Source organism: Vipera berus, assembly GCF_964194415.1.
Source record: "Vipera berus genome assembly, chromosome: 1".
Lineage (NCBI taxonomy): Eukaryota > Metazoa > Chordata > Lepidosauria > Squamata > Viperidae > Vipera > Vipera berus.
The window spans coordinates 238,115,766-238,128,683 of record NC_138202.1 but is presented as its reverse complement, the minus strand read 5'-3'; the positions used below and the strand labels follow the sequence as shown (position 1 = coordinate 238,128,683).

The 12,918-nt window shown below is 39.6% G+C and overlaps 1 protein-coding gene across 3 annotated transcripts in view; it reads right to left on the bottom strand.

The window, feature by feature from the left end:
- SENP6 (SUMO specific peptidase 6) overlaps positions 1–12,918 on the bottom strand; it is a 72,914-nt gene that overhangs the window by 36,553 nt on the left and 23,443 nt on the right. For 2 of the 3 annotated variants that reach the window (XR_014024722.1, XM_081314659.1), the window contains exon 6: positions 10,725–10,745. The exons of the other annotated variant lie outside the window; for it this stretch is intronic. Coding sequence is in view for 1 of the 2 variants with exons in the window: in XM_081314659.1 (XP_081170785.1) it covers positions 10,725–10,745 (21 nt within the window). In the remaining variant the exon portion in view is untranslated. The remainder of the gene's footprint in view (positions 1–10,724; positions 10,746–12,918) is intronic. 3 annotated transcript variants of the gene reach the window in all.

Sequence of the window (12,918 nt, the reverse complement as noted above, 5' to 3'; positions counted from 1 at the left end):
ACTTTTGAATGTCTTATTTTTGACTCTCACTACATTGTCTGACCATGCTGAAATTTGTTGAGTTTCTACCAATTTAAAGTAGGAATTACAGAAAAGCTTATCATAGTAAACACTGACACACACCCACACAGACACAAATCCCTCACCCATTTACATCTATCCTATGCCCTTTAAACCTCTAAAAGAATATAAAGGTGATTTTAGCCACTAAGATTGTCCACCTTATTAAATGCTGTATCTAGGTATTTAAGTTCCATTCCTTGGTCAGTATACAGGCAGTCCTTGACCTACAACCAGTCCATTATCAACTGTTCAAAGTTATGACAAAGTCCAAAACTGGGACTTATGACCTCCGACAGTCACATGAATGCATTTGGGGCATTTGGCTAATGGCCTGCATCTACAATTGGCTCACTTAACGGTGGCCATGTTCTCCACAAAAAAGGTTGTAAAATCACGTGCAGCCACATGTTGGCCTTCATGGCTTATGACCAAAACTGGGGGCTTAATCATGGTCTTTCATCAAGGATTACCTGTAAAACTAAAGGCTATGAAAAAAGAAAATTCCTGACAATATTATCTTCGACTTTCAACCACAACATAAATGCTGTTACTGATCAATGGGTTCCATCAGTCAGCTACATAAAATAAGTATGTAGTTACTGCCACTGTCCTGATAAACTGTTTTGTGTGAGGAGAAAAGCATATTTTTTCCATAGTGTGTGTGTGTGGGGGGGAGGGACAGGAATTCTTATTATGCAGTTAAGATGAAAGTATCCATAAAATGAGTTGTTGACATTTTTAAGGTATTGATAGACACAAAAAGTTTGCAGTACTGCAATAACTATTCAGAAAAAAATCTTGTTGAGTGAAGTGTAGTAAGGTACTTGAAAAAGTAAATCTTTTGTTACAATAAATAATGGAGAGAGAGGCAGAGGGAGGATTACATCCCAAAAAATACAGGGTTTCTTTCGCTATTTATATTTTATTTTCTGGCAATCAGTTTGCCCATAGTCCACCTAAGCTATTATGAATTTTAGCTTATAAAACAAATCAGACATTTTAATGTCTAACAATCCCTTCTGTCAGCATGCCAAACTTAAAAAACCAGAAAGCTTCCATTTGATTTGTTCAGTACCTGATTGAACTACTAGGTTTTCTAACTTGTTCTAAAGTAGCAAGGAATCAAAAGCTAAGAATAACAAATTTCTGACTTCTCAAGAGAACAACCGTTTGGAGGACATGCTGAATGAACCACAATGTAAGTCTTTCTGGTTGGTTTAGCTACTTCTCCCAGAATAAAAAGCTCAATAGAAATGATCTTATAGAATTGACACACATGCTGATCGCTATCAAAAAAGCCAGAATTCTTAGCAATTTAGCATATTATCGTATGTGAATAACTCTCTTTACTAAACTTTTACTAGATGCAAACACATATTTTAGGATAGTTGATACTGCATGTTATATTCTTTAGCTATCTTAGAATCATTATTATACATCCTTTAAAATTGACGTGTTCTTCAATGGTTGTTACAGTACAATGGAAAATCTATTTCACTAAATTGGGTGGAGGAGAAAACTGGTGATAAAATGAGAAACCTATTCCCTATTAGTCTAAAATTTGGGGGAGATAACCATGAATACTAAACAAACTAAATGCTCAGCGAAAATTACACTTACCACACTTATTTACAGAACAAATAGCAATCTTAGAAATAACCAACTTATTATTTATTTAATTTTAGCATTTAAAATAATAATTGCCCAATAATAGAAACTTTAGATGGCAGGAACCACTACTCTATTGAATTTTGATAAATTTTATATTTTATCTCAATTGCAGTACACTTACTGCAGGCAATAGTTTAGATCAGCAGCTCCCAACCTTTTCTATACCCCGCACCCCTAGAACGCTTCTGGTATATTCTCACTCCCTTTACAAAAGTTCAAAATAACAACGAATTATGCATACGCACTATAATTTTGAAAACCCAAGTTTTCGCACCCCCTGGAATATCATCTCACACCCCTGGTTGGGAACCCCTGCTTTAGATGTATGGTGAATAAAACTCTGTGTATTTTCTGCCTATCTAGTTAGTTTAAAAAAATATCTCTTTTTCTCTAAACATCATGGATTTGTCAGTTACTTGACAATGTTTCTTAATCACAATTTATAAAAAATAAACAAGTGACTATTTTTTTAAAAAATCTGTTCACTTAAAACAGTACATCATAAACTTCTGCTTTATCATTAACCTATGACACTTTGCAAATACATTTCATATACTAGACAGTTGTATTTCTAATCAGTGAACCTTCATTTAAAGATGCAAATGGAATTCCATTTACATATCCCCCACAAATAACGAGCAAGTCCATTGTATATCTATCAGTTACATTTTGCTTAATTTTAAGCAAATTTTAATTAATTTTAATTTTATAGTACCTACAGCAATTCCTGTTATTGTATTAAAGTTTTTATGATATAAATGATGTAATTTGCTATGAATTAAAGTAAATATCAATTAAATTTAAAAAATTGAAGCGTATATTAAAAATGACACTTGCAAAGGCTTAAGATGCTTCATTTCAGACTAAGGAAGAATACAGTATTTCTGTGGCTAACTGCATGCACATCCAAAAGAGAGACTTAAGTCCCCTCCCCACAATTACTGTGACATATTCAATGGCTATAGTAAGTCATAATGCAATGCTTTTACCCCTTACATGTCAATTGTGTTTCATTGTTTTTTCTTATCCTTAATTCTTTTGGTAATTGAGGCAGCTAATAAACTGAAATAACAACAGTAATACAACATATTGTGGGCATAAGGAACCTGGCTGCTTTAATTGTTTTATATTAATTACAATTTCCTATGATTACTTTTGTCATCTAAAGCAAACAAGAGAGTGGGTTAAGCCATGGTTGTTAAATTTAACACAGAATGCTTAATCTAAAAATTAATTGCACTGAAGTTAAAAAAGAGAATGAAGCTTCCAATCTTATTCCACTGAACTTGAGAAGGATGAAGCATATACTATAGGTTTGAGATCTTTATGGTTCATTTCTAGCTGTAAGGAAGTATGGAGACAGCCTTCAAGAAGAAATTCAACAACCATTAAAACAAAACACCCATATGGCCCAGAAAGAAAGGAAGGGATAGAAAGAAACTCAAGATTACCCCACCTGGATTCTGTTTGGTATAATATGGGGGAATAGAGAATCTCTGTCAGGCTTTCAAGATTCTGTTATTACTTTCTGCATCAATAAAAGAGAGTTCCAATAGTTCTTGTGGAACTTATTTTACAACCTGGCCTACTCAAAGGGCTAACAAAAAGGTAAAGATTTCCCCTGTCCAGTCATGTCCCCTGTACTAGGGGACAGTGCTTATCTCCATTTTTTAGCCAAGAGAGCCAGCGATGTCAGAAGACATGGTCATGTGGCCAGCATGACTCTATGCCAAGGCCCACAAATGACATGACCTTCTCACCAAAGTGGTACTTGATTATGCATGCCTTCAAACTGCTAGATGGGCAGGAACTGGGGCATTTAATGAGAACTCACCCTGTCACATGGAGCTCGGGTCTGCCTTGGTGGAGCAGTGGTCTAATGCCTCCTTAAGTAACACCAGCTGCCTGCAATTAGTGCAGGTTCGCATCCCACCAGGCTCAAGGTTGACTCAGCCTTCCATCCTTCCGAGGTAGGTAAAATGAGGACCCAGATTATTGGGGGCAATTAAGCTGACTTTGTAATAATGCCACTTGGGGTGTGTGTGAAAGCCCTAATAAGCAGGCATATACATAGAATGAGGGCTACTGCTAAGCTTGTAAGCTGCCCTGAGTCTTCGGAGAAGGGCGGGATATAAATGGAATTAAAAAAAACAAAAAATAAAAAAAACCCAGGCCGTTAGCTTTCCAGCCAAGCGTAGCATCTTTAATGCATGAATATGTATGTATGTATGTACAGTCATGGCCGAAATTGTTGGCACCCCAGAAATTTTTCCAGAAATCAAGTATTTCCCACAGAAAAGTATTGCAGGAACACATGTTTTGCTATACACAGGTTTATTCCCTTTGTGTGTATTGGAACACAACAAAAAAAGGGAAGAAAAAAAGCAAATTGGACATAATGTCAAACAAAACTCCAAAAATGGGCCGGACAAAATTATTGGCACCCTTAACTTAATATTTGGTTGCACACCCTTTGGAAAAAATAACTGAAATCAGTCGCTTCCTATAACCATCAATAAGCTTCTTACACCTCTCACCCGGAATTTTGGACCACTCTTCCTTTGCAAACTGCTCCAGGTCTCTCTTATTGGAAGGGCGCCTTTTCCCAACAGCAATTTTAAGATCTCTCCACAGGTGTTCAATGGGATTCAGATCTGGACTCATAGCTGGCCACTTCAGAACTCTCCAGCGCTTTCTTGCCATCCATTTCTGGGTGCTTTTTGACGTATGTTTGGGGTCATTGTCCTGCTGGAAGACCCAAGATCTCGGATGCAAACCCAGCTTTCTGACACTGGGCTCTACAGTGCGACCCAAAATCCTTTGGTAATCCTCAGATTTCATGATGCCTTGCACACATTCAAGGCACCCAGTGCCAGAGGCAGCAAAACAACCCCAAAACATCATTGAACCTCCACCATATTTCGCTGTAGGTACTGTGTTCTTTTCTTTGTAGGCCTCATTTCGTTTTCAGTAAACAGTAGAATGATGTGCTTTACCAAAAAGCTCTATCTTGGTCTCAACTGTCCACAAGACGTTTTCCCAGAAGGATTTTGGCTTACTCAAGTACATTTTGGCAAACTGTAATCTTGCTTTTTTATGTCTCTGTGTCAGCAGTGGAGTCCTCCTGGGTCTCCTGCCATAGCGTTTCATTTCATTTAAATGTCGACGGATAGTTCGCGTTGACACTGATGCTCCCTGAGCCTGCAGGACAGCTTGCATTCCTTTGGAACTTGTTTGGGGCTGCTTATCCACCATCCGGACTATCCTGCGTTGCAACCTTTCATCATTTTTTCTCTTCCGTCCATGACCAGGGAGATTCACTACAGTGCCATGGGTTGCAAACTTCTTGATAATGTTGCGCACTGTGGACAAAGGCAAATCTAGATCTCTGGAGATGGACTTGTAACCTTGAGATTGTTGATATTTGTCCACAATTTTGGTTCTCAAGTCCTCAGACAGTTCTCCTCTTTCTGTTGTCCATGCTTAGTGTGGCACACAGAGACACACAATGCAAAGACTAAGTGAACTTCTCTCCTTTTTATCTGCTTTCAGGTGTGATTTTTATATTGCCCACACCTGTTACTTGCCCCAGGTGGGTTTAAAGGATCATCACATGCTTGAAACAAATCTTATTTATCCACAATTTTGAAAGGGTGCCAATAATTTTGTCCAGCCCATTTTTGGAGTTTTGTTTGACATTATGTCCAATTTGCTTTTTTTCCTCCCTTTTTTTGTTGTGTTCCAATACACACAAAGGGAATAAACCTGTGTATAGCAAAACATGTGTTCCTGCAATACTTTTCTGAGAGAAATACTTGATTTTCTGGAAAAATTTCTGGGGTGCCAACAATTTCGGGCATGACTGTATGTATAAATGTATGTATAGCTCTACTAAATGTACTAAAATATGAATACATGTTGGCCAGATTTTGTACAAAGGGCTGACACTGTAGTGCAAATAGTGCATGAAAGTAAAATGGGGCCAATATGTATTCCCGTTCATGTTCTAAAAGAGCTATGCTTACTATGAATCTCCATGTCTATTTTGAATGGTCTGTTAAAGCGGCGATTGGTTAGGAAGAAGGGGATAATCAATAAAATTTAGCAAAGGAGGAAAAACTGATCTAAGATTGAGTTTTATCTGCCCAATTGGCAGAGATATTCTGGTCTGCAGTATGACATGAACTTTGGAAGAGTCTACTTTATCAATATCTGAAAGTATCACTGTAGTTTCTATTAAAATTGTGCTTGTTTTCTTTTCTACGTATGTTTCTCAAAGTAGTATTATTTATGACCTTAAATTTATCCATCAGATTTATATCTAATCTTTACTATGGGTGGTGGTGATATATAAATATAAATGGTGATATATAATTTTGCATAGTATTTCTACTGTAAACCAATAAAAACAGTCCCTGTGGATCTTATTCTACTAATCATTGCTGACTAAAGGAGGTGGTGCTCATCTCTGTTTCAAGGCCATTGAGCCAGCGCTGTCCGAAGATATTTCCATGGTCATGAGGCTGGCATGACATCCAGAGCAAAATTGCCTTGCCACCGAAGTGGTATCTATTTATCTACTCGCGATTTCAAACTGCTAGGTTGGCTCTCACAGGCTCAAGATTGAGTCAGCCTTCCATCCTTCCGAGGTCGGTAAAATGAGGACCCAGATTGGGGGGGGGGGGCAATATGCTGACTCTGTAAACTGCTTAGAGTGCACTGTAAAGCACATTGAAGTGATATATAAGTCTAAGTGTTATTGCAATTGTAGGAGCTGGGACTTAACCTTAAACGCTGAGCTACCCCACTATAAGCCAGTTGTAATAATTTCTGCCTGAGATCATACAGTATTTTTCCAAATATGTACATTATTTTTCCCTACAGAAGCTAATTTTATTTCAATATCCATAGCAAGTGATATGATACATTCTCAAACTTGGCCAGCTGTATAGATACTGGTAAGGAGAAAAGACATATATCTAAAATCAAATAAATTGGTTGTGAAATATCCTACCAAAACCAACACATTTAAAACTTTATCCTAAAATCCTTATCATAATTTATGTGAAGGAGTTCACAAAAGAGAAAACAAAACAGTCACATTTTATAATTTGAACCAGATTATATCACATAATTAGTAACTTTATATCAATTCATGCAATAAAATAGAAATTTTCAGGTATCTGGGAGCTTTAGCAATGGCACCATTCTTTTAGGTAAAGAATTAAATAAAATGAATCAGAATTACCGTATATACTTGAGTATAAGCCGAATTTTTCAGCCCACTTTTTGGGCTGAAAAATTCCACTTCGGCTTATACTCCAGTCAACAAAAAAAACTTACCGAGGACTTGTGCGCGGCCGAGGTTTGGTGCTTCCGGGATCGCGCGCACCTCTCCCAAGCCACCGCCGTCCGGAGACCTGACGAAGTTTGGGGAGGTTTGGGGAGGTGCGCGCGCAAACCTCCCCAAACGTCGGCAGGTCTCCGGACCTCCGCGCCCTGCCTGCCTGCTTCTTTCCGCAGCGGAAAGAAGCAGCCTGCCTGCTTCTTTCCGCTGCGGAAAGAAGCAGCCTGCAAGCAGCCTGCCTGCTTCTTTCCGCTGCGGAACGAAGCAGCCTGCCTGCTTCTTTCCGCTGCGGAATGAAGCAGCCTGCCTGCTTCTTTCCGCTGCGGAACGAAGCAGCCTGCCTGCTTCTTTCCGCTGCGGAACGAAGCAGCCTGCCTGCTTCTTTCCGCTGCGGAACGAAGCAGCCTGCCTGCTTCTTTCCGCTGCGGAACGAAGCAGCCTGCCTGCTTCTTTCCGCTGCGGAACGAAGCAGGCAGGCTGCTTCTTTCCGCAGCGGAAAGAAGCAGGCAGGCAGGGCGCGGAGGTCCGGAGACCTGCCGACGTTTGGGGAGGTTTGGGGAGGTGCGCGCGCAAACCTCCCCAAACGTCGGCAGGTCTCCGGACCTCCGCGCCCTGCCTGCCTGCTTCTTTCCGCTGCGGAAAGAAGCAGCCTGCAAGCAGCCTGCCTGCTTCTTTCCGCTGCGGAACGAAGCAGCCTGCCTGCTTCTTTCCGCTGCGGAACGAAGCAGCCTGCCTGCTTCTTTCCGCTGCGGAACGAAGCAGCCTGCCTGCTTCTTTCCGCTGCGGAAAGAAGCAGCCTGCCTGCTTCTTTCCGCTGCGGAAAGAAGCAGGCAGGCTGCTTCTTTCCGCAGCGGAAAGCAGGCAGGCAGGGCGCGGAGGTCCGGAGACCTGCCGACGTTTGGGGAGGTGCGCGCGCACCTCCCCAAACCTCCCCAAACTTCGGCAGGTCTCCGGACGGCGACGGCTTGGGAGAGGTGCGCGCGATCCTGGAAGCACCAAAGCCTCGGCCGCGCGCAAGTCCTCGGTAAGCTCCGGGTGGTCACTTGCTTCGCGTCTCCTGAGGGAAGGGGGGGCGACTGGAGCGGGCGTGTTTCCTCGCCTGCTGGGCGCCGCGATTTGCCCGGGGAACGCGCGGGCCCCGAATGGCAGCGTGGAGCGAGGAAGCGGACAGCCAGGGCTTCCCCGAGAGCCGCGGCCACACAGGGTATTCCTGTGTATTCAGGCTTGCAAAATGGCGGATCGAGCCTCTGCTGGCGGCAGAGGCTTGCAGAGCGCGGATCCAGCCTCCGCCGGCGGCGGAGGCTTGCAGAACGGCGGATCGGCTTATACTCGAGTCAACAACTTTTCCCAGTTTTGGGGGGTGAAATTGGGGGTCTCGGCTTATACTCGAGTCGGCTTATACTCAAGTATATACGGTAATCTCTAAACTTTGTTATTGCTGCTGGTAAGATAAAACCACACTATTAATCATTGTAATGAGCTATCAGAACCTGGTAAAATTAATAGTCTGATGATAATAAGGAAATAGTATTACCACAAAACATCTCTTTATCCAAAAGCTTAACTAAATAATCAGGACACTTTTACCAACAAACTAACCAGCCCCCTTCCTCCCCCACCCCAAAATATTCTACTGGTGAGATCTTTGTTGACTACAATTAGTTGGTTGAATAAACATGATGATGAGAGGCTAATTAAAGATGTTTTGAAGTATGACACATTGTCATTTATTCATTTAAACGAAAAGGATCTTTAAAAAAGAGCAAATAGATCAAGAAGTCGGGGGGGGGGCATCAACAGACATTTGAAGTTGTGCTGGTATTCCCATATGCCCCACTGCCTACCAAAACACAGATTGTCCTGAGCTCAAATGTATACATTGTATGCAGAACTGCTAAGTTTATAAAAGTGGTCCCAAGAACCCAATACACTGAACAAACTGGGATATCCTGTAAAGAACATTCATTTATCTAATTATTGACTACTTATATTAACACATTTTGTTTCCTCCTTATTCCGAAACTAGACTATGCTCCATATTTTATTTTATTGATAAAAGTTACAAGATCAATCAATACACTATTATTAAAAATAAATTTTAAAAATTTATAATTTGTATAATTATTTGTAATTATAACTTACAATAAACTATTTTATTGTTTATCATAATTTTGATTTTTATAATTATAACAAATTAAAAATTTAACAATTTTAAAATGCTTACAAATAATTTAAATCCTTCTCATTCTCTATTTCTATTCTGAAAATCAAAACAGATGCATTAACATTACTTGGCCAAGACATAACAACCTAAGCAGAAAAGAAGTCTGAATGCACTAAATAGTATATAAAAATTATAACTGAATATAATCTGAATAACCAAATCTATTATTGCCATCATGATTCTGACATCCCCTTTCCAAATCTCTTACAGTTAGTCCTTTGTTAAGCTAGGTAATTGGGACCTGAATTTCCATCACTAAGTGACGTAGTCACAAAATACATCACATGATGCATTGCTTAGCAACAGCAATCTTAGCACTCCCTGTTGCCATTGGTAAGCAAGAATCATGGGTCATTAAGGACTTGCAAGCAGGCCAGTGGGCAGGTAAGGTGTATGCAATGCACAGTAGACCAATGGTGGTTCTTGCTCGGCGGGGCAATGGCTCATGAGCCTCGGTGCAAGTTACGCAGGGATGGATGATTCCAAGCCAGTTGCCAGAGCAACTTGTGACTGCTGGTTTCCTAACTGACTTTAAGAAGCCAGCAAAGAATGTCATGTATAGCTATCAAATGATGCTGCAACCATTGTAAATGTCAGTCATTTGCCAAGTGCCCAGACTGTGATCATGTAACCGCAGGAGTGCTGGGACAGCCAAACCTTTGAGGACCAGTCATAAGGACCACTCATTCAGCTCCATCGTAACCTGGAACAGCTGCTGAGGGAGTGGTTGTTAAATGAGGCCTTCTTGTTAACTGTAAGCTCTAGAGAAAAAACCATCTAATATTATAAAACTTTGGAAGTTTTCTGTCCTGCTAAAGTAAACCTTTACCAGTCATGTAAGCCTTTACATGATTTTGATTCTAAATTATAAGCATCTCCATCACACTAAAGATTCTTTCTTATTTCCAATGTCATATACCCTTCAGACCATCTCAGTAATTAAATTCACCAAGTTTTGTGTCAAGTTAAAGTCATCATTTATATTTTCCACATCAAGGTAGAATCTAAAGCAGGGGTGTCAAACTGCTGGCCCACGAGCTGGATGCATCATCTGGAAGCCGCACCCACCCCATTGCCGGCAATGGCAAAAAGGCTCTGATACGTTGCGTGACGTCATATGACGTCGCGAGTTTGACATGTCTGATTTAAAGGCAACCTTTATTCAAATTCCTGACATGCTTTGATTAGAAGCAGTAAAATGGGACTAATGAAGTAGGTGTGCATTGGCACACTTGCTTATTCAAAATAAGCCAGAAGCCTGAAGAACTTACAAGTTATGAATAAATGTAACCAGAAATGATTATCTGTTGATAATCCTCATTTACCTATCTCAGGTAAGAAATTCTATTCAGAAGTGCAAGGAAACAAAAATATTTCTACAGCATTCTCATCATCATGTCCATTTCACCTTGTGCTTACCTTTCTTTTAGATCCCGATTGCTTAAAATATGAAAGAGAGAAATATTGTAAAATACAAAGCCTTTCAATATGAGATCTTTAAAATGTGCTTTTAGAAACCTGTATTTTAATATTTAAATCAAATGCAGAACTTGTTAAGTAGCACTAAACTTACACGTTTAAATAAAGTAACTGAAACCAGATGCAGTTATCAGCTGATTGCCTTATTATTTTCAGGTGACCAACAGTTATTTAAAGGAATACAGTAATCAAATAAGGACCTGCTTCAATGAGCAAACTTGGGAGTTACCAGCTCTTCCTCCACAAGGCTGGATGGAAAGATAGAATATAGCACTTTAGCTTCCATTCTTTAAAGGTATTCCATGGATCTCAAGGCAGAAGAGCCCAATACAAACTTCAAGGAAAGGGAGTGGGTAGGGGGGATAAGCCATCCTTTATTCAGGTTCATAGTAAGCAAAAACATTTAGACATGAAATTTTTAGCACTAGTGGTTGATTAATAGTCTCAAGTGGAGATAAAAAAGGAGAGAGAACTCAATCTTACTCCAGCACTATTTTGTCCCATTCTTCCGTCCTTGTAACTATCTCCCCTAAAATTCTGTTTTATTGCAAGAAAAAAACTATAATCTGTTCTGTGCCACCAAGTGCAATCTCATCCATTGGAATGGGTCTGCAGTATATAAACAAAACAGATGTACGGTGCCCATCTTACATAGACAAAACATCTAAAAGTTGCCCATATATATGTCTAGAATTTATTTACTGAAAAAAATGAAGTATTTTAAAGAAACTGCCAACATAAGCCAAAGAAGCTAAGATGTCTTTCATAGTGATAGTGGAAAACTAAACTTTCCTTGAGATGTGTAAGAAAAACTCTGCTGGATCAGATGAAAGGACTCTCCGAAGCTCATTGTAGGACATGAGTATGGTTCTTGGTAATATTAAAAAAATGCATTATTTTGTAATACTGCCAAATTACAAACAATGTTGAAAATAAAATGGCCAAACCTGAGAAAAATAACTCCTGTATTAAAAACACATGTCTAGTAGTGAAATAGCAATCTGTCACAAATCAAAATGCCATCACTGTGTCCCTATTATAAAATAAAAAACTAAGAATGATTGTTTCAGAAACTTTCAAAAGCATACAAATGGAAAACAATTTCAGAACCACATTCTTGAATAAAGCTCTAGGCCAGGGGTAGGCAACCTCGGCTCTTTTATGACTCATGGACTTCAACTCCCACTCCCAGAATTCCTGAGTCAGCTAATGCTGACTCAGGAATTCTGGGAGTTGGAGTCCATGAATCATAAAAGAGTCAAGGTTGCCTACCCCTGCTCTAGGCCATACAAATGTTACAGCTTCAAATTCACATATAAAGCTGCAAACACCCACACCCACACCCACAATCTTTAAAGTCAGATTTCAACCAACAAACATAAATACAATTTCCGAGAAGAATTAGAATGAATATAATACAGAGCTGGACAAGGAAAGGCAAAAGGATTAGAAACCACCATCAGACCCAATTTTCAAAAGGTCTCAACTGATTTTTGCTACAAGGAAAAGTTGAAGTACTAAAGTTATCCAACATTACTCAACAACTCTAAATTCCACAGGTTCGAAATTCTGAATACTTCAACAACTAAAGCCTCTATAGTACTGTATTGGGTGATACATGAACAGTGAAAGTATTGTAGCAGCGGAAACTAATGGAAAAAGAAATTTAAATAGTGAGAGTTCCCGTCAAAAAAAGAGATACTAAAAGCACAATTGAAAATAATTCAAATGTCAAACTAATGGAGCTAACATAGACACACAAAGAACTTAATGAACAGCTGAATCAAACAAATAAAATGACTATACACAGATGAAAGAAATATCACTAAGAACAATACAAACAGTTAGCACAGAACTATAGAGAGGAAAGCTACAACTCAGAATGAGTGGAGGCTGGCAAACAAAGCTAAAAATCACACACAAGAAAGCCTTCTTCAGATGCACTCAACATTCAAAAAAGACAAAAATATACCAGTTGCTCAATTAAAATGAAAAATGCTAAAGAGACCAAAGTGAAGGCAGACCCATTTAACTAGTATTTTGGCTTCACCTTCTGATTAGAGCAGGGGTAGGCAACCTCGGCTCTTTTATGACTCATGGACTTCAACTTCCAGAATTCCTGAGTCAGCATAGC